The 22,059-nt window shown below is 53.5% G+C and overlaps 1 protein-coding gene and 1 non-coding gene across 2 annotated transcripts in view; both read left to right on the forward strand.

Moving 5' to 3' along the window:
- MPRIP (myosin phosphatase Rho interacting protein) overlaps positions 1 to 22,059 on the forward strand; it is a 146,446-nt gene that overhangs the window by 118,387 nt on the left and 6,000 nt on the right. The window contains 9 exon segments of the mRNA XM_033184326.1: positions 76 to 646; positions 2,886 to 3,002; positions 5,760 to 9,566; positions 13,969 to 14,116; positions 14,950 to 15,067; positions 16,180 to 16,339; positions 17,590 to 17,709; positions 18,718 to 18,804; positions 19,541 to 19,703. Coding sequence (XP_033040217.1) covers positions 76 to 646; positions 2,886 to 3,002; positions 5,760 to 9,566; positions 13,969 to 14,116; positions 14,950 to 15,067; positions 16,180 to 16,339; positions 17,590 to 17,709; positions 18,718 to 18,804; positions 19,541 to 19,703 — 5,291 coding nt within the window.
- Positions 12,059 to 12,165, forward strand: LOC117068154. The gene has a single exon (XR_004431005.1). It is a non-coding gene; the product is annotated as a U6 spliceosomal RNA (small nuclear RNA).

Below are 22,059 nucleotides of genomic sequence, written 5' to 3' on the forward strand. Positions count from 1 at the left end.
TGCCAGCTTCTGCCTGGCAGGCCACACTGTCAGAGTCGCCCCTGACAGTCTTATGTTCATCCTCCTGCTCCACAGCTCGTTGCCAGAGGAAAAAAACAAGAGCAGCTCCTCTTTTGAGACATGCCCAAGGCCTACTGAGAAGCAAGAGGCAGAGCTGGGGGAGCCGGACCCTGAGCAGAAGAGGAGCCGCGCACGGGAGCGGAGGCGAGAGGGCCGCTCCAAGACCTTTGACTGGGCTGAGTTCCGTCCCATCCAGCAGGCCCTGGCTCAGGAGCGGGTGGGTGGCGCAGGGCCCACTGACACCCATGAGCCCTTGCGCCCTGAGGCGGAGCCTGGGGAGCTGGAGCGGGAGCGTGCACGGAGGCGGGAGGAGCGCCGCAAGCGCTTTGGGATGCTCGACGCCACAGACGGACCAGGAACTGAGGATGCAGCCCTGCGCATGGAGGTGGACCGGAGCCCAGGGCTGCCTGTGAGTGACCTCAAGACGCATAACGTCCATGTGGAGATAGAGCAGCGGTGGCATCAGGTGGAGACCACGCCTCTCCGGGAAGAGAAGCAGGTGCCCATCGCTCCTGTCCACCTGTCTTCTGAAGATGGGGGTGACCGGCTCTCCACACACGAGCTGACCTCTCTGCTGGAGAAGGAGGTAATAGCCTGGGGCCAGATCCTCCCCCTGCTCCCAGCAGCCTTTCCAGAGCATCAGCTGTAAGCTGTGGCCTTAGGGGTTCATCTACACAGTCCTAACCTCGAGGGACTTGCAGACCCCTAGGGGAGACAGACGCACAGATGAGTCCTCATAGTTGAGACAGACCTGAGAGCTGTGGGAGCGTGCCACTACATGCAGGGCAGGGAAGGGGGCCTTCCAGGCACAGAGGAATTCATCCCATGGTGCGGGCCACTGCCATTGAGAGGCAGGCGGCGTTGCAGGGCCCCCGATGGTTTTCTCGCTCTGACTCCCGACGGCAGGAGGGGCGTGAGCAAGGTGAGGCTTTTGCGTTAGGCAGCGCTGGCTTGGCCAGGTCAAAGCTGGAGGCAGAGATCAACCCCAGGTGCTCTTACAGTGGCTTGGGGATGGCTGATCAGATCTGAAGCCAGGGACATCCAGCAGGAGATGACAGCTGGGTCCCAGGTCATGAGGATGTGAAGCAGAAGGCAGTGGTGAGGCGGGGTAGGCCGTGGATGAAGGCTGCCCTGTGACTGTCACTCCTCCATGAGGCCCTCAGTGCACCTGGGTACAGAGATGAACAAGCTGGCCCCCAAACTATAAAATAAGATGTTATTTCATTGAAATGTATCCAGAAATCCTATCTGCAGAACTACAGCGGTGGATTTACATGTCTGTACAGGGAGTCTCATAGCCAGGGACGTATAGCATTACGGTTTTTGTGGAACTCCTTGTTTCACTCTCCATTTAGGGACAGTTTTCAACACGGTATTTCAAATGTGTTCTCTTACGTAAGTAGCTTGTTAAAGATTTGCCACTTGGGTATGCCTCATGCTTCTCATCTTTTTTGTATTTTATTAACTGTATGAGGCTGAGTTATCACTAGCACTAATACTTGTACTTTTTCATTTTCCCCATCCATTAACAAATAACAAAGGCAGGATGAAATAAAATAACAGTTGAAACTCACATTACTTCAAGCTACCAAAATGGACCAGCCAGCAGGCGACATACTGATTCAGCAGTCTGAGGGGGTCAGTCTTCACTGTTTAAAAGTCGGGGTCAGCTGGGCGTGGTGGCTCATGCCTGTAATCCTGGTACTTTGGGAGGCTGAGGTGGGCGAATCACGAGGTCAGGAGATCAAGACCATCCTGGCCAACATGGTGAAACCCTGTTTCTACTAAAAATACAAAAATTAGCTGGGTGTGGTGGCACGTGCCTGTAGTCCCAGCTACTTGGAAGGCTGAGGCAGGAGAATCACTTGAACCCAGGAGGCAGTGGTTGCCGTGACCTGAGATTGCGCCATCGCACTCCAGCCTGGCGACAGAGCGAGAGTCCGTCTCAAAACAATAAATAAAAGTCAGAGGTCTCCCCACCTCTCATAGCACAGCCTGGCAACAACCTGGGTGGCACTGGCGTGACTGCCCACCACACACACAGCTCCACTCAGCACGAGCTCTGGAAGCAGGATGGGTAGCCCTGCACACGGCCAGGCATCAGGAGGCACCTGGGAGGTGTGTGGGGAAGAGGTGGACAGATGAATGAGTAGCTGAAGCTGTTGAAAGCAAGAAGAGTGTAAAATAGCTTACTCACAGGTGTCCACACCTTGTTTGAGAGAACTGTGGGAACCGTTTTTGCAAACAGAACTTTGTGGAATCCATCATGTAAAACTGGTCAAATGGAGTGATTTCAGTTGAGACCCATTGTGGGCCCTGGAGTGAGGCCTGCTTGAGGCCACCACTCACAGTGGTCCCTGTAGAGCCTAACCTGGCCTGTGTGACCAGCTGAGGACACTCAAAGGACCCCATGGGGTGGTCTTCCTCTAGATGCAGATGCAAAACCCTTGTTCCCCAGTGGACACAGCCCCCTTCTCAGAAATGAACACCCCCTATGGTCCTTGGCGCCTGTATAGGGCGTGCACGTTGGAACCTTGATCAGGTGTGGGAATTATGTGGACACCCAGGGCTGCCTGGAGTAAGAAGGATAAGGTAGTTCCTTGGTCCCTAGAGGGTACCGGGTCTGCCATTGTTACTGATGGCTTGCACTGGAACCTTCACTTCCAAATGCTGCTGGTAAAGGCCATATCAGCACATCTGCTGAAATGTGGAGACTCCAAAACTCTTGGGCCACATGGAAGACCAGTGAAAGAGTCTGTGCTGTGCAGCTGCTTTGTTTATCATTGTCATTTTGCATAAAAGTGTTTGTGTCTTTTTGCCAACAGCTGGAGCAGAGCCAGAAGGAGGCCTCAGACCTTCTGGAGCAGAACCGGCTCCTGCAGGACCAGCTGAGGGTGGCCCTGGGCCGGGAGCAGAGCGCCCGTGAGGGCTACGTGCTGCAGGTAGGGTAGAGGGGCTGCTGTGGCCCATGGTGCACTCAGGAGCTTCAGTGTGAAGGGTTCATGCTTAGGCAGGCTAGGAGTGTGCAAAACTTGGCTCAGCAGGGGCCACCTCCTGGGAGCTCACACCCCTGGGCTCTTCTGCCACAGGACTGGACTCTCAATGTGCTGGGGACACGGGGGGTGGTGTTTTTCCCTCCTGGTATGACATTTTGGGGAATCTCCCTGAAACCTCTATATCTAAGGACTTTTTTTTGGTAATAAAATCATTGTGGTGCCCTTTCCCTTTGACTCTGAAAGTAGCCAGTGTACATTTATTATAAATACCATATATTTGCATGTGATTTCTCATAGTTTTCACTATAGTAATATTGGGCCTTTTGTACAGATTGAAGACATTGAATCACACAGCAAGTTCAGTGCCTGCTTATAACCAACAGCAAGTCAGTGACAAAGCTAGCACTGGACCCCATTCCCATCTGTGTCTATACCACATCTGCAGGCAGACCTGGGGCTCTTACCACTACTAGTCCAACCCCGGGATACCTCCTCTGAGATCCTGTACCACAGAGCCCGGGTATAGGGGTGTCACAAGGCTGGAGCTAACCGGTCCAAGGGCAGGCCTGTGTCTGCTGACTTTCTTGCAGCATGCCAGGCCCTGTGCCAAGTATCGGGCATAAAACAGATATACTCCTGTCCCCATTGAGCGGTAGGGGAGATTGTGATAGGAAGATTGATACATAAATACTGCAGGAGAAGTGAAATGGGGTACCAGAATAGGGAGCCTAAGTTCTCAGCAGTGGCTGAGGGTATAATATTAGAATCAGGGTCCTGGGTTCAAGACTTGGCCCTGCTACTGACCCCCAAAGCAAGTGCATGTGTCCCCCTCCTCTACAGCGGCAGCCTGCTGCCTGTGTAGACTTTGACCCAGGGATCCCTGAGGGTCCTTCCAGCTCTTAGACCCCGAGTCTCTGTCATGTATTGAGTGTCTACATTTCCAGACCATTAGTGTGCTGACCTTGGTCTGAGTCGTCCCAGGCAGCAGATGAAACGGGCACTCGGCTGGCCTCTGACCATAGTCCGCCTCTTTGCAGACTCTCTGCTGTTTCTTCTCCTGCGTGCTCCTTGGGCCTTCTGTTCCTCTCTGCCCCATGTTCCCTAGACTCTCCTCTCCAGCCTCTTCTGCCATAGTCATTGCCATGCCCAGTTCAGACCTGGTGACGGTGGGCCTCCCCGCCAAGGTCATTTGCGCTTACCCTCCAGGTTTGAGGAGCATCTTTTTAAATTCTTGATTGGGCCTCAACCTGTAAGAATTGACTTCAAATCAAGTGGTAAAGATACAAGTTCAGCATGCCAAATTCGAAAATCTGAAATGCTCCAAAATCCAAAACTGAACGCTGACATTATGCTCAAAGGAAGCGTTCACTGGAGCATTTCAGGTTTTGGATTTTTGGATTGGGGATGCACAACCAGTAAGTAGAATGCAAATATTTAAAAATCCGAAATAGTTCTTGTTCCAAGTATTTTGGATAAGGGATACTCAACTTTTACTAGCAGTGGACGTTGCACATTGCTAATCTAGGAACCTGCCTCTTTGTCTAACTTGGATAATTGCATGAGCCTACACTGAAGCCCCTGTTGGTCAGCACTGGGCAAAGCTAGTCTTTAATACCTTTTCCCTAAGTCTAATAACCTGTGACTTTTCACCACCCTTTGTACTTTGGAAATGCTTTTAATCACGACTCAGAATGCGCAGGGGGTCTGTGGGGTTAAGGATCAGGAGCCAGCTGCTGGGGTGGGTGCTACACTAACTGCTGGGAGGAGCTTGCATGGTTTGGACATTGAGCGTGAAGTGTAACTTGAACTTAACTGAGTGTCACATCTGTGGCTTCCCCGGCCAGCAGACCGAGAGGGAGCCACAGGCAGGCCAGATTGTTAGGCTGGGCTCGACTCACTCTTGTTTGTGTTGTTTTTCCCTGCATTAATGAGTTCTGTCTCTGCATGCCTTTCAGTGTGGGGGTTTTGTTTCATTTACGTTGTGTTTTGTTTTTGCATGCTTCACTTTTTCTCATTTTGAACTCCGCAAAGGTTTGTTTGTTTTGTTGGTTATTGTATTTTACTCCATGGTTTCCGTTCCCCCCTCGTTTTGTCTTCTTACAGGTAGAGATTAGTTTTTCCTGTTACTCTAGAGGACTGACTACACTTTCCACAGGAAAATGTTTGGATGTCACCTTGCTGACATCTCCCAAGCATTACCTTCCTTCCTTCTCCTCCTGTCTTAGAAGGAAGTGGCATCATTTACCTACACCTTACGTCCTGCGCTTGTTTAGGATTTGTTGTCAAGACTGCATACTTTTTGTTTTGTGAAACAAACAGCTGCAGGTGCTCTGCTCCTCCTGCCTGTCCCTCTTCCTGGCGCTCTCTTGTCCTTTAGTCTTTGTTTTGCTTCTCAGTGTGTTCCATTATTCAGTTTTGTTTGGTTTATTTCTCCTAGAAGCTATTTGGTTAAAGCTGTTTTCTGATGTTATTGTCCATGTTTTTCTGTTTACCTGGAAGCAGCTACTTACTAAAAAAAAAAAAAGAAAAGGAAAAAAAAGATAATTTGTTGGATTTTTTTAATGGGAAAAAAGATAAAGTTGTGCAAAGGATAAAAGCCAAAGCCATCAAGGAGCTTTCTGTGGTTGTTCCTGGCCAGAGGTGTGACACTCAGAACTGGGAGGCCCGAGTGTTACTAACCAGTATTTAATCGGTTTTTTTAAGACTGAAGTGGCCGCCTCCCCATCGGGTGCCTGGCAGAGGCTCCATAGAGTCAACCAAGACCTTCAAAGTGAGCTTGAAGCCCAGTGCCAGCGCCAGGAGCTGATTACACACCAGATTCAGACCCTGAAGCGTAGCTATGGGGAGGCCAAGGACACGATCCGGCACCACGAGGCTGAGATCCGGAGCCTCCAGGCACGGCTCAGCAATGCGGCCGCCGAGCTAGCCATCAAGGAGCAGGCGCTGGCCAAGCTCAAGGGCGACCTGAAGCGGGAGCAGGGCCGGGTCCGCGAGCAGCTGGAGGAGCGGCAACACAGCGAGGCAGCGCTGAGCAGCCAGCTGAGGGCTAGCGAGCAGAAGCTTAAGAGTGCTGAGGCTCTGCTGCTGGAGAAGACGCAGGAGCTACGGGGCCTGGAGACACAACAGGCGCTGCAGCGGGACCGGCAAAAGGAGGTCCAGAGGCTGCAGGAGCGCATTGCTGACCTCAGCCAGCAACTGGGCGCCAGTGAGCAGGCCCAGCGGCTGATGGAGGAGAAGCTGCAGAGAAACTACGAGCTGCTGCTGGAGAGCTGTGAGAAGGAGAAGCAGGCATTGCTGCAGAACCTGAAGGAGGTGGAAGACAAGGCCAGCGCCTATGAGGACCAGCTGCAGGGCCAGGCACAGCAGGTGGAGACCCTGCAGAAGGAGAAGCTGAGTGCCACTTTCGAGGGCAGTGAGCAGGTGCACCAGCTGGAGGAGCAGCTGGAGGCGCGAGAGGCCAGTGTGCGCAGGCTCACAGAGCACGTGCAGAGCCTCTGCGACGAGCGGGACCTCCTCAGGCAGCGGTTCCAGGAGCTGACAGAGCGCGTGGCCACATCCGATGGGGATGTGGCTGAGCTCCGGGAAAAGCTGAGGAGAAGAGAGGCTGACAACGAGAGCCTGGAGCACTCCTACCAGAGGGTCTCCAGCCAGCTGCAGAGCATGCACACTCTGCTGAGAGAGAAGGAGGAAGAGCTGGAGCACATTAAGGAAGCACATGAGAAGGTTCTGGAGAAGAAGGAGCAGGACCTCAATGAGGCTTTGGTTAAAATGGTTGCCTTGGGGAGCAGCTTAGAGGAAACAGAAATTAAGCTCCAAGCAAAAGAAGAGATTTTAAGGAAATTTGCAAGTGAATCTCCAAAGGACATGGAAGAACCACGGAGTACCCCTGAAGAGACAGAAAGGGATGGCACTTTGCTCCCAGGCCAACCAGTCCAAGTCACTAGGGCCCCTCTGGGCCTCCCACACACAAGGCTCGAGGATGAGGATGAGGACCTGGGGGCTCCTCCGGGGGAGGAGTACGGTGACGGCAGCCCCAGTAGGGAAGAGAGCATGGTGCCCCCAAAGTCAGTGGAAGTTCTTGACAGGGAGGGCCATCAGCAGGGCACAGCCAAACTCGACCAGGGGGCACCTGGTGTTAAAAGGCAAAGAATCCGGTTCTCCACAATCCAGTGCCAAAGATACATTCACCCCGAAGGGTCCGAGAAGACCTGGACCAGCAGCACATCTTCCGACACCAGCCAGGACCGGTCACCCTCGGAAGAAAGCATGTCCTCAGAGCCTGCACCCAGTGTACTGCCTGCACCTGGCGACTCTGACACGTATCTCTCTATCATCCACTCCCTGGAGACCAAGCTCTACGTCACAGAGGAAAAGCTCAAAGACGTGACCGTGAGGCTGGAGAGCCAGCAGGGTCAGAGCCGTGAGGCACTGCTTGCACTGCATCATCAGTGGGCAGGCACCGAGGCCCAGCTGCGTGAGCAGCTCCGTGCCAGCCTGCTCCAGGTTGGTGTGCTGTCCTCCCAGCTGGAGCAGGAGAGGCAGGAGAGGGCCAGGAGGGTTGAAGGGCATGTTGGAGAGCTTGGGGACTTCCAGGTCAAGAACAGTCAGGCCCTGATGTGCCTGGAAAATTGCCGAGAACAACTGAGATCTCTGCCTAGGGCCAGCCAGGAGGATGAGCAGGACGCACGTGCAGCCTCCCTGGCCAGTGTGGAGAGTGCGCTAGTCAGCGCCATCCAAGCGCTGCAGCACTGGCCGGTCCCAGCCGATGGCGGGGCCCATGCACAACTGGAGACAGGTGGCACCGAGGAGAACAGGAAGCCTGCCTCCCTGCAGCAGTGCCCCCAGCCTGAGCTGACAGAGCAGGAGCGCGTGAGGCTTCTTTCTGACCAGATTGCTCTGGAAGCCTCGCTGATCAGCCAGATAGCAGACTCCCTGAAGAACACAACATCAGATGTCTCCAGAATGCTCCACGAGATTTCTTGGTCAGGACAGCCACTGATGGAATCTGCTGGGGCCCCCGTAGACACCTGGGCCCGGAAGGTGCTGGTGGACGGTGAGTTCTGGAGCCAGGTTGAGTCTCTGAGGAAGCACTTGGGTACGCTGGGAGGAGAGGCAGTTGGTGCCTCAGGAGACGGGCAGCAGAGCATCCCACAGGGCCTGGCCCCCATCCTGGCCAATGCCACATGGGTCAGGGCAGAGCTCAGCTTTGCCACACAGTCAGTGAGGGAGTCGTTCCGCCGCAGGCTGCAGAGCATCCAGGAGACCCTGCGGGGCACCCAGACGGCCCTGCGGCAGCACAAGTGCCTGCTGGGGGAAATCCTGGGAGCCTACCAAACCCCAGACTTTGAGAGAGTGATGCAGCAGGTCTTGGAAGCCCTCAGGCTTCCAGCGGGCCATGAAGATGGTGTGCAGCTGTCCTGGGACCTGAGACCCTTAGGAGAAGTCCTGGGCCGAGACTCAGATGGCTCTCAGGAGCCCTTCCATGTGTCTGACCAGAGCCCTGGGGCCTTTGTTGCTATTCAGGAGGAGCTTGCCCAGCAGCTGAAGGAAAAGGCCAGTCTCTTAGAGGAGATAGCTGCTGCCTTACCATCTCTGCCACCTGTGGAATCGCTGAGAGATTGCCAGAAGCTTCTCCAGGCATCACAGAGTTTCTCGTATAACACTTGTTTTGGAGGTCTCGGTCAGTATTCTTCATTGTTGGTTCAGGATGCCATTATCCAGGCCCAGGTGTGCTATGCGGCCTGCAGAATCCGGCTAGAATATGAGAAGGAGCTCCAGCTCTGCAAGGAGTCCTGGCAGACCCGGGAGCCCTCCTGCTCAGAGCAGGCACAGGCAGCCCAGGCCCTGAGGGAGGAGTACGAGGAGCTTCTCCGCAAGCAGAAGATCGAGTACCTGGATGTGATCGCCATTGTTGAAAGGGAGAATGCAGAGCTCAAGGCCAAGGCCGCCCAGCTGGACCATCAGCAGCAGTGTCTGGAGGATGCAGAGAGCAAGCACAGCATGAGCATGTTCACCCTGCGGGGCAGGTATGAGGAGGAGATCCGGTGCGTGGTGGAGCAGCTGACCAGGACTGAGAGCACACTGCAGGCTGAGCGCAGCCGGGTCCTGAGCCAGCTGGATGCCTCGGTCAGAGATAGGCAGGACCTGGAGAGGCATCATGGCGAGCAGATACAGACCCTGGAGGACAGGTTCCAGCTCAAGGTCCGGGAGCTGCAGACAATCCACGAGGAGGAGCTGAGGACCCTGCAGGAGCACTACTCGCAGAGCCTGAGGTGCCTTCAGGACACCCTCTGCCTCCACCAGGGGCCGCACCCCAAGGCCCTGCCGGCCCCTGCCCCCGACTGGCAGGCCACCCAGGGAGAGGCTGACTCCATGACTGGGCTGAGAGAGCGCATCCAGGAGCTGGAGGCCCAGATGGACGTCATGCGGGAGGAGCTGGGACACAAGGACCTGGAGGGCGACGCGGCCACACTGCGCGAGAAGTACCAGAGGGACTTGGAGAGCCTTAAGGTCTTAACGCCCCATTCAGTTTGCAAAGCAGATCCTCCTTGATAACGGGGTGGGTGTGGGGATGTCTGGCTCAGCTACTGTGCAAACAGAATTGAGGGGATGTGCTGCTGTCCCTCTACTTGCTGACCGTGGTGTGGTCTCAGCAGGGCCTGGGCTGTGGGCTTAGCCTCTTGTTTGGCATCCCCTGGCGTCCTCCACCAGGAGAACTAGCAGGAGGGCCGCCAGGGTCCCTGGTAGGAGAGGAGCATGTAGTCTTCCCAGCATTTCTCTGCCTTTAACCTAATGTGGCTTATCCGTATTCCTGAGAGTAGTCCCCAGTCCCCTTGCCAGCCTTGCCTCCTTCCTGCCCCCGCCCCCCAGAACCTCACCTGGCCCAGTCCCAGCCCAAATCTGAGGCAGCTGCCTGAGGACAGCCTTGCAGTCACAGCAACACCCCAGAGAGCCAGGGCCCGGTTGGAGGGCAGTCTCCCCCTGATTGCCCTAGGAGAGCACAGTTGGGCAGAGGGTCCCTCTCTGGAACTGGCATTTGATGTGTGCTCTGGTGAGAAGAGCTTTCCCACTGAGCACAGCCTCCAGCCATTCCTGTCCCCTTCCCCAGGACCTTTACAAGTAGCTTTTCCCCAGAACTGCCCTGCACCCCCGCCCCTGAGGTCCTGGAGCACAAAGGCGACATGCCAGGCCCTGGGGGTGGGGGTGGGCTGAGTGGAGGTCCAACTCTCTGGCCCCACTCTTTGTAGCTACAGACCACACCCACCATGTGTGGCTGCCAAGCGTCATCCCTTAGACTCAAAAGTTTACCATGATACCTGTGCCCTTACGTTCCTCCCACTCAGGAAGCTGCCCCAGTAAATGACTGGGATGACTAGGCCCCTCAAAAGCCATGTTCAGGTGGCGCCTCCCATGCTCATGTGGCAGAGCCGGGCGCACACACAGCCAGCACCATTGTGCAGCGAGCATCTGACTCCCATGCGGCTGCCACTGCTCCTGCCCGCACATCCCCATGGCCACTGTCCAGCAGGACACCTGTTTTTCCCAGCCCCTTACTCCTGTAGCTCTGAATGGAAACAGCAGCTCACACGTCACCTCTGTGTGACGGACTCGGCCCCACCAAGACACACGGGTGTGGTTGTCAGCGAGCACCTCTGGAGAGCTGAGAAGCCTTTTTTTTTTTTTTTTTTTTTTTTTTTTTGAGACAGAGTCTCGCTCTGTTGCCCAGATTGGAGTGCAATGGCGTGATCTCAACTCATAGCAACCTCCACCTCCCAGGTTCAAGCGATTCTCCTACCTCAGCCTCCCAAGTAGCTGGGATTACAGGCACTCACCACTACGCCCGGCTAATTTTTTTTGTATTTTTACTAGAGACGGGGTTTCACCGTGTTAATCAGACTGGTCTCGAACTCCTGACCTCAGGTGATCCACACGCCTCAGTCTCCCAAAGTGCAGGGATTACAGGCGTGAGCCAGAGAAGCTCTTTTTCACCATTCTTTCCCCAAATCAGTCAAAACCTTTTAAAAACTATTATGAGTTGTGAGAAGGTTTCAACAGCTATCTTTTGAAAGTGTGTGTATGTGATGACACTGTGGTCAGTTCACCAAAAGCAGCACCCAGATGGTGCCAGGTGCACCTTGAAAAGTTAATTGCACAAACCTTTGCTTTGACCCCAAACATGCTTGCTAGTGTCCTTCCTTGCAGCTTCCCAGACAATCAGCAGGGTCCACAGGGGCAGGGCCTGGGCACAGCAATGCCCTGCTTCCTGTCTGCATCTGTAAGAGCCCCCTCCACACCGAGACTGCTTTAGGTTTGCCAACCAGGTGCAGGCGAGGCCTCATGGAGGTGCCATTATACCACCAGTGAGCAAGAAATCAGAAGGGAGAGGACTGCCTCATGTTGAGAACTGACCAGAGATGGTGCTGGGCCAGTGTCACCAGCAGGGAGAAACAGATGATGCAGGTCAGGATGAGGCCCCTCCCAAGGGCTTGGACACTGTCCACTCCCTGCTGCCTTAGCTGCCATTGCATAGTGTCCCCTCCTGTGCCTGGGAGCTTCTAGCCCAGGTGTGGGGTTCTCACCCACCCCTGCAGACATACAGAACTTGTAAATAGACAGCACCTATTTACCTATGAAACTGAGATTTCATCAGTTTATGCAGATTTCCACTTGGGTCGTTGGGGACAGGATCTTGGCCTAACAGCCGTCCTCTAACATCCACAGGCTTCCACCACACCACAATTGTAGTCATCGAGGAACTTCTTTTGGTCCCAGGAATGATTGGCTTAAATTAACATTTGTTTGCAAGATCAATTATTTTTTAGCATGTAGTTTCTCTCCAAAGAAGCAACTGGGTCTTTAAAGATGTCCCAGTGCTTCTGTTAGATTTTTGACTCTTACCTGCTTAATATTCCAAAGCACTCAGATCAAAATAAGGCTTTTCCCAGCAAGTAGACTCAAAAAAAAAAAAAAAAAAAGACCTAAAAGATCTATTAATACTAGTTGTGCTCACTTTAGCAGCACCTCTACTAAAATTGGAATGATACACAGAAGATTAGCATGGCCGCTGCACAAGGATGACACACACATTCGTGAAGTATTCTATATTTTTTTTTAATTAAAAAAGACCTATTAGTTAAATGTGTTAACTGAGAAGCCACATACGAACCAAAGGAAGTGGGAGGGAGAAAGAAGAGCTCAAACTTGGGGTCTGAAGACCAGGAGCTCCAGAGCTCCGAGTTCCTGCAGCCATCCTGAGGTGTGAGGGTGGCAGGAAGAGACAGCTGCTTCCAGGTGGAGCCACTGGGGGAGGGGGTGGGATGCCCAGTTAATAGTGGCAGTAGCTGAGCCATTTGCCCAGAGCAGCACATAGGTTACAGTCAAGTCCAGACTGACCACGAGTTTGGAAATACTGCCTGAGGCTCTCAGAGATGGCCATAGCTAAAAGTGGGCCCAGAGAAAGATGCCCGTGCATGCTGATAGGATCTCTTGGTATCCTTTCTTGAATCCACATGCAAGAAGATTAACCAAGTGATGCCGGCTGTGAGCCCAGACTGGGGAAGCCCTCACACTTGAATTTCGAATGGAATGTGGCCACGTTCTTCCAGTTTTTAAAACTCAGCGAGAGGCCCAGTCCCTTCTCTGAAGCAGACCACGTGAAGGATTTAGACAGAAAGTGTGTGCCTCCGTGTTCAAAATAGCTGCACACGCACCCCTCCCAGCAGCTGTGCAGCACGCTCACCTGCTTTGTTAGTGAGTGCAGCTCCGATAACCAGGCCTGGGCTTCCTGGTGTGACTTGCTCCCATCCTGGGGCATGCATGTGTCGCTCTAGTGAGGTGCAGGAGAGCTTGGAAAGCAGGTCTCCTGTCTTGTTGGAGTTAGCAGAGGTACTAAGTCATTGGTGCCCTTCTCCTTTAAGAAAAGAGTAAGAAAGGGCCAGGTGCGGTGGCTCACGCCTGTAATCCCAGCACTTTGGGAGGCTGAGGTGGGCAGATCACAAGGTCAGGAGATCGAGACCATCCTGGCTAACACGATGAAACCCTGTCTGTACTAAAAATACAAAAAATTAGCCAGGCGTGGTGGCAGACGCCTGTAGTCCCAGCTACTCTGGAGGCTGAGGCAGGAGAATGGTGTGAACCTGGGAGGCGGAGTTTGCAGTGAGCCGAGATCGCGCCATTGCACTCCAGCCTGGGCAATAGAGCGAGACTCCGTCTCAAAAAAAAAGAGAAAGAAGACACAGGCTAGAAGGAATGAGATCCTGTAGCCTGATCTTATTCCCTCAGTCAACACCTGAGCATTAAGTGACCAGCTGGAGGTTGTCAGCTGGCTAATGGCAGAGCCCAACCCCCAGCTCCCAGAAGTGGACTCTGTGTGCCCCCAACCCACTGTGGGTTGAGAGGTTCCCAGCCTGGTGCCCGCCAGGCCACTTCCTATACGTGGAATGGCCTTGGTTCCCTCCAGCAGACAAGTCCCTCATCCCTGTTTTACCGGCCTTTCACTATGTCCCTCCGTACCAGATGCAGCCAGCCCCTGCACACGTGCTCTCTCCTCCCTCCTTCCTGTGGGACCCACCTGGCAGCAACGCAGGAAGGTCCGGGATTGGCTGGTTTCCATTTCATAGCAGCTTCTCCCAACCCACCATACCAACTTCTTCTAGGAAGAAATGGGGCACAGTACTATCACAGAAATAAGATGTAGAGTTGGCTAGAAACACCCTTTTTTGAAGGCTCTGATGGCATCACAGAATCCCCAGACAGCCCCAGGGATCCTGCTCAGGAGGCCCATGGTGAAGCACGCTCAGCGAGTGCCCAGTCACAGCTGGGCCTGGACGGGGTGGGATTCCTGGCTCATTTACTAAAAAGGGCCCCAACTTAGAGGTCAAGAAGTCGATGAAGCCCCTTTTGCATTTTGCAGGCCACGTGCGAGCGAGGGTTTGCAGCAATGGAAGAAACACACCAGAAGAAGATTGAAGATCTGCAGAGGCAGCACCAGCGGGAGCTAGAGAAACTTCGGGAGGAGAAAGACCGCCTCCTGGCCGAGGAGACAGCAGCCACCATCTCAGGTAGGGGGTGGGGTAACTCTGAGGGCAGGGTGGGTGACCAGCTTTTCTTGAGCCAGACACACAAGTCAGAGGAATGGCTGCTTTTGAATTGCCTTTTGGCTGAGATGTAAGCTTCATTGTTGAAGGGTTCTTTGACTATTCACTCTGAAGCAAAGGCCAGTTTTAGGTCCCTTTTGAGAGTTTGTAAGCTGAGAGTGCACACTTCAACCTGACAGCCCCATCGTGGCCAGCTGCACACAAGGAGCTGTCCCAACCTGTGACTTTCCCGTCCCAACAAGTAGACTGACTAGTGTCAGTCCAGCCAGTGACTTTCCCCCTGACAGACTCCTGTCAATGTGGGACCACTTCTGGCCAGAGTGCCCCTGCCCTCAGCGTGAGGATATGTAGCCTCACCAGCAGGTGGCCCTAAACAAGCACATCCCCTGTGCCTTGCGCTGCCTTCTCTTTATGTAATCGCCACCTCAGTGGTTTGTTAATTTAGTTCCAAGGAATAAAATACACCAGCACAAAAGCTTGCTTGTTTTATAAACTCACGTTGGCATTTAACATTGACATTTATTTAATCAGTTTGGTTTTCTTCTAACACCAAAAAAAAAAAAAGCCAAACATGCATTCCTTCCAGGGGGAGTTCATGGAGAATTCTCCCAGCCCGTGCCCACCTCAGAGAATTGGTTCATGAGGGCCCAGCCTGTCATGCAAAATCCGACTGCTGATTGAGTAAGCAAGCATCAGCAGTGGCAAGTGCCACTCCATTGTATGGAGCTCCCCACCCCCACCCCTGCCGGCAGGAAGGGCATAACCCCTTGGTGCTGAGGCCATGTCCTTGCCTGCAGCCATCGAAGCCATGAAGAATGCCCACCGGGAGGAGATGGAGCGGGAGCTGGAAAAGAGCCAGCGGTCCCAGATCAGCAGTGTCAACTCGGACGTTGAGGCCCTGCGGCGCCAGTACCTGTAAGTGGCTGGGCCTGCCCATCTGCCCTTGGGAGGGCCTCTGGAAGGTGGCTGGCCAGGCCACAGCTGGGCCCTTCCTGTGTCTTTGCAGAGGCCTCCAAAAGTTGGGGCCTGGGGCCCATGTGTGCTGAGAGCAACTCAGATGCCCTCCTGTCCAGTGCAGGATGTGGCCCAAGTGGGGCCTTCTCTATTCAGAGAGACTGTTTCTTGAAATGCCAAGAACGAGATGCAACAAATGAAATCTTAAACTCCCCTCTTGTCCACGGCTGATCCCAGCAACCGCCCAGACGTGTTCCTCAACAGCTGCCCCGCTAGCCCACCAGGAGCCAGGCAGCTGGGCTTAGTCGTACCGGGCAGAAGTGAGAACTAGCACTGCAGTTTAAAACCACACATGTGCTGATTCCCTCTGCACAGGCAGAAGGATAGAACAATACCGGAATAACTGCTGTAGACTTTTTTCACTTGGTAGAATTGACACAGCCAAGAGCCCACAGATTGGCCACCATGAATGTCACGGCACTCAGGCTCTACCAGGAGTCTTTGTAGTATAGCTGAAGCCAGGGGTCCTGCCTCAGGAGCTGGCAGCGGTCAGTGGCACCCTGTAGAGGCTCACGCTGACCTCGGTCAGAGCAGGGTGGCTCACCTGGAAGCCCCTCATCCCTGGTTCACCTGCATGAGAGATGGCCTTCCTGGATCCAGGGTGGCAGAACAGCCTCAGGAAGCTTGGTTTTTTGAGTCTTATGTGGAGCCTGGTCCTGGCTGTCAGACACAGATGGCTTCAAAAGTGGGTTTACTGAAAACAAATTCTGAGTCAGAAGAGAGTCTAGAAATGGGAGGTCTCTGTGGCCACAGACTGGATTCTGTCCTGACTGGCATCCCAGAGAAGTGCTAACTGTAGGACTGTCACACTGTGAGAAAGGACCAGGGAGGGGTGTGAGGGTGAGGTCATCTCTGCAAGGGATCTCTTGCTCTATATGACTCAGGCTGATTAAGACAACAGGCTGTGCAGGCTTGACCTGTGTTTGGCTGTGTCTGGTGTCAAGGAGGGACACCAGCCTCTGAGAGGCCTGTTCCTGAAGCAGGCAGAGGAGTGAGTGCTGCCCTCTCCCCAGGGAGGAGCTGCAGTCGGTGCAGCGGGAACTGGAGGTCCTCTCGGAGCAGTACTCGCAGAAGTGCCTGGAGAATGCCCACCTGGCCCAGGCGCTGGAGGCCGAGCGGCAGGCCCTGCGGCAGTGCCAGCGTGAGAACCAGGAGCTCAATGCCCACAACCAGGTGAGCCTGCAGCCAGGTGAGCCCAAGGTTAGTCGGGGGCACTCAAGGTCAGGTAGACCCATAGTCAGGTGAGCCAGTGCTAGAGCCAGGCCTCACCCTCAAAGTGGCGTGAAGGTCCCTCAGCCACAGAGTGGTCACCTGCCCCAAGGCTTCTCCCTGCCATCCAGCGTGGCCATCTGTGTTGTCAGAATCGTCACCGCAGATAGCTAGAGCAAGGCTGTACTGCCACGTGCACCACCTGCATACACATGACGTCACTCTTGCTTTGACCCTTTCCGAGACTCTCGGGTATCTTGGTGTCTTCTCTGTGCTCCTCTGAACCTCTGGCTCACTGTTTCTGGGCAGGGCCTGGCAGGGTCATCCCAGTCCTCCAGGATCCTGTCCCTCAGGTACTGAGCTGACACTGTTCAGGGTCAGGCTTACTGCTCACATTTATTTTTGTCAGATTTTTTTCTTAATATTTGCTTGCTCTGGCCAGGTGTGGTGGCTCACGCCTGTAATCCCAGCACTTTGGGAGGCCAAGGCAGGCAGATCATGAGGTCAGGAGATCAAGACCATCCTGGCTAATACGGTGAAACCCCATCTCTACTAAAAATACAAAATTTAGCCGGGCGTGGTGGCGGGCACCTATAGTCCTAGCTACTCAGGAGGCTGAGGCAGGAGAATGGTGTGAACTTGGGAGGCGGAGCTTGCAGTGAGCCAAGATCGTGCCACTGCACTCCAGCCTGGGCGACAGAGCGAGACTCTGTCTCAAAAAAAATAATAAAAATAAAGATTTGCTTGCTCCTTAGTTAATTGGGGTGCATTTAAATCCTGGCTAATTGAAAGGTTCGAGTCAGGATTCATTCAATATTGGCTTTTCTGTGGGCGCCAAACTAAACAGCCCTCTATGACCCCGCCCTGCACAAACACCCCCTGGGACTTGGCACATAGTCTCATCCTCACTTGAGGCCTTCCCAAGGGGGTATGGCTGCTGCACAGGGCTGTGTATGAGGCTCCTCAGGCAGGACTGGGTCCACTCATTACAGCTGTGGCTTAAAGATGACCCCACAGGAGCTCAGATGGGACCAGCCATGGAACAGATTGACACTAGTTATTGTGACAGAAAGGAATTAAGGATTATCGATTGGATCACGGCTACACAGTTCCACAGATACACAAAGAACCCAGGGAAATGGCCTTCCTGGGTTGTGTCATGCGACTTGGCCCCAGGCAGCTCTGGAGTGTCACTGTTGTGTTGCTGTCCCCAGGAGCTGAACAACCGCCTGGCTGCAGAGATCACACGGTTACGGACGCTGCTGACTGGGGACGGCGGTGGGGAGGCCACTGGGTCACCCCTTGCACAGGGCAAGGATGCCTATGAACTAGAGGTACCATCAGGAGCTAGGCCGCGCCTGACTCAGCTCTGCACCCAGGAGCCCCAGGGGAGTGCAGCATGGCCCCTTACAGGGTGTGGGAGGGACAGACCTGAGACAGCAGGAGTCGCAGGATCCAGGAAGATCCAAGTCACCCGGAGGTGGCGAGCAGTGAGCTGCCAAGTGGCATGAGAGCCACTAGCCGAGCGGGGCCCTGGAGAGGCTGTGGGGATCCTGACCCCATCTCACTCCCCCGACCCACTCCTCTCCATTTCTGCCATGCCACAAACACTGACCACTCAAAAGGAGACGTTCTGTAGCCATGTGGCTGCTGCAGCTCAGGTCAGGGAGGCTTGCTTTATGTCAGAATGATGGATTCTGGAGTATAGGGTGTCCTTTTAGGAAGGCACTTAGATTTCTCCACATTCAATTAAAATTTCACCCTAAAATGTGCTAAAATTTCAGCACTCAGCCAGCCAGAGCTCATCCGGTTGGGCCGGTTCTGGTGGCTTTGAGCTTCGTCTCTGTAGTGGAGCCACCTCCTGGCAGCGACACTGAGAGGCCAAGGCTGGGGGGGAGCAGTGCTTGGTGTGATCAGCTCCTGCCACAAGTTCAGGTGTGGGGCCTCTGTCTGCTGTGCCTGTGCCTTGTACTAAATGAGTGCTTTACCAAAAAGGCGGGCCGGAGAGCTGAGTGAGTCTGACACAAGTGTCAGTGGTAACATTTCCTGATTCTCGCAGGCTTGGTCCCTGGAGACAAGCAGGTCTAGCTCACAGCACCCCAGGCTGAGGAGGGAGTCCTTGGCACTGGGAGGAGTCACGGCCGTTTCTTTCCTCTTCCTGTTTCTGTATGTGAGGCTGAAGCTGTGAGCAGTGTTGAAACGATGCTTCCCCGCATTGGGCACTGCGGGGCTGCCCTGCTCACTGGTGATTGGAGAGCCCTCTGCACGCTTCACCCTGCTCTGGAGACTCTGGTGGTTCCTTTGCTCCTGAATATTGGTCCCTAATTTCTCTGTCATTTTAGGTCTTATTGCGGGTAAAGGAATCAGAAATACAGTACCTGAAACAGGAAATTAGCTCCCTCAAGGATGAGCTGCAGACGGCACTGCGGGTAAGGTCACCGCACCGCAGGAGGGCGGGTATGGGAACAGGCTCTAGGTGACATGCGCCTCCTGAACTCAGGCTGGGGCTCAGCATGGGTTCTTCTGAAGCAGATTTTACTCTTGTGAGGAAGGCACTTTCCAAAATCAAGTTCTCTTAAAAGACCAGCCTGCAGGCAGGTGCTATGGGAACGTGGACATGAGCAACCTGCCTGGCCTGGCTCCAGCATCAGTGTGTATGTGCTTTTTGTGTCCTTTGGGAGGAACGTTCCAGAGAAAAGGCCTGTGAAGTGAGGCAAGGCTTGACTTCCATTTGAGCCACCTCCTGGCTTTCACCAGCCTCCTCCAGGGACTCCTGAAATCAGGGGAGATGACAGAATCATTGGTGGTCACTCAGTCACCTAGGGAATCCCAGACACAGAGAGGGTTTTCCAGGCTAAAGCCCACAAGGGAGGGGCCTGGGCACTCGGCCACACCAGGCTGGTCAGGCAATCCCGGAACTGCCTCCTGCACTCACCAGGCCTGGAGATTATCCTTCCACGTCCTGATGGCTGTGCCCGTGTCCTCAGGCCCCGTGGTTTTTCCTCTCTGTCCACTTTCTGCCTCTAGAAGACAGAGGTGAACAAGCCTCCTCTCCCGCCCAAAGCAAGCCTCCCCACCGTATTCAGTCCCCAGGGAGACAGGCCACATTGTGCATGCTCCTGTTTCCTGGAGGTAACTACCATTCTCTGTCATTTCACTCCCAAGGACAAGAAGTATGCAAGTGACAAGTACAAAGACATCTACACAGAGCTCAGCATCACGAAGGCTAAAGCTGACTGTGACATCAGCAGGTTGAAGGAGCAGCTCAAGGCTGCAACGGAAGCGCTGGGGGAGAAGTCCCCTGACAGTGCCACGGTGTCCGGATACGGTGTGTCCTTGGGTCATGTCCTCTGGGCTATTGCTGGGGGGGTTATGGGGGTTTGGTCATAGAGGTTTCCCGGTGCTTGACTCGAAGCAGAAGAGTCCCAGTGATGCTTGTAGACCCAGGCATCCCAGTGGAGCAGGAGCACCAGCCTCACACAGCTGCCCCAGACAGGCCTTGCTCTCCCCAGCACAGCAGTGGATGCTGTGCTGATTGCTCTAGGGAAAACCCATAATATCAGCATAATATTTTTGAAGTAATAACAAGTCTTGTTTTTCTAAAGAACTCAACCACTGGGCAGAAGTAGCTCTCACTAGCTGCTTGATCCTAGGATTTGACTATAATATCTGTAAAAGGCCATAGAGTGGAGAATGGGAGGGAGCCCCCTGCTTTCTGAAATGAACAGCAGGACTGACTTTTTTTTTTTTCTTGGTTAAAAACATTTAGGTACCCTTTGAAAAATAGATGGCAGGGAGGATGAAAGAGTTAACATTTTATCAAGCACTTTCAGCTCATACGTAATTTTTTTTTTGAGACTGGGTCTTGCTCTGTTGCCCAGGTTGGAATGCAATGGCGTGATTTCACTGCAGCCTCCGCCTCCCAGGCTCAAGAATTCTCCCACCTTAGCCTCCCCAGTAGCTGGGACTATAGGTGTGTACCACAACACCTGGCTAATTTTTATATTTTTAGTAGAGACAGGATTTCACCACGTTGCCCAGACTGATCTCAAACCACCTTGGCCTCCCAAAGTGCTGAGATTACAGGTGTGAGTCACTGCACCTGGCCAGATTATACATAATTTCATTTGACCTTCATCTTGATTTTTTTATAAAGACCCACAAACAGGAAAAGATGTGCTAGCTCACTAATACCCCGCAAAAAAAAAATCAACTTTTTTTCTGTCAGGCAAGGAATAGTGATTATGGTGGTACTGACAGATGCTGGGAGGAAGACTCCATTTTTCCATAAATACCCTGAGTAATCAGACTTGGTGGTAGGCCTAGCTACCCAGGAAGCTGAGGTGGGAGGATCACTTGAGCCCAGGAATTCTGGGCAGTCACGCACAAAGCTAAATCGATCAGGTGTCCACACTAAGTTTGGTATCAATATGGTGACCTCCTGGGAGTAGGGGATCACCAGGTTGCCTAAGAAGGGGTGAACTGGCTCAGGTCAAAATGAAACAGGTCAAAACTCCTGTGGTGGCCAGGCAAGGTGGCTCACACCTGTAATCCCAGCACTTTGGAAAGCTGAAGTGGGCAGATCACTTGATCTCAAGAGTTCAAGACCAGCCTGGGCAACATGGCAAAACCCTGTCTGTACAAAAAGTACAAAAAAACTAGCTGGGACTGCTGGCATTTATACACCTGTAGTCCCAGCGCTACTTGGGAGGCTGAGGTGGGAGGATCACTTGAGCCCAGCAGGTGGAAGTGGCAGTAAGCCATGATCGCACTGCTGCACTCCTGCCTGGGTGACAGAATGAGACCCTGCCTCAAAAAAAAAGAAAAGAAAAAAAAAAGCCTGGCTGGGCGCGGTGGCTCAAGCCTGTAATCCCAGCACTTTGGGAGGCCGAGACGGGCGGATCACGAGGTCAGGAGATCGAGACCATCCTGGCTAACACAGTGAAACCCCGTCTCTACTAAAAAATACAAAAAACTAGCCGGGCGAGGTGGCAGGCGCCTGTAGTCCCAGCTACTCGGGAGGCTGAGGCAGGAGAATGGCGTGAACCCGGGAGGCGGAGCTTGCAGTGAGCTGAGATCCGGCCACTGCACTCCAGCCTGGGCAACAGAGCAAGACTCCGTCTCAAAAAAAAAAAAAGCCTGTGGTGAGCTGTAGTGGAATCACACGTGTGAATAGACACTATATTCTAGCCCAGGCAACACAGCAATAATCTGTCTCTTAAAAGAAATAAGAGGGCCGGGCACGGTGGCTCACGCCTGTAATCCCAGCTCTTTGGGAGGTCGAGGCGGGTGTATCACGAGGTCAGGAGTTCGAGACCAGCCTGGCCAACATGGTGAAACCCTATCTCTACTAAAAATACAAAAATTAGCTCTCCGTGGTGGCACATACCTGTAGTCCCAGCTACTCAGGAGGCTGAGGCAGGAGAATCGCTTGAACTCAGGAGGTGGAGGTTGCAGTGAGCTGAAATCGCACCACTACACTGCAGCCTAGCGATAGAGACTCCGTCTCAAAAAAAAAAAAAAACAAAAAAAAATAGAGAAAACAAAACAAAAAATCTCACACATGCACAGGATGTGTGATATGACTCCATATATGTTTGTGTTACAGGTATTTAAGTAGACATTTGTAAGAAGCCTAAAAGACTGCTGTCTGGGTGGGTGGATGTCATGAGAAGGCCTTGGCC

Source organism: Trachypithecus francoisi, unplaced genomic scaffold (genome assembly GCF_009764315.1).
Source record: "Trachypithecus francoisi isolate TF-2019V2 unplaced genomic scaffold, Tfra_2.0 Lachesis_group20, whole genome shotgun sequence".
Lineage (NCBI taxonomy): Eukaryota > Metazoa > Chordata > Mammalia > Primates > Cercopithecidae > Trachypithecus > Trachypithecus francoisi.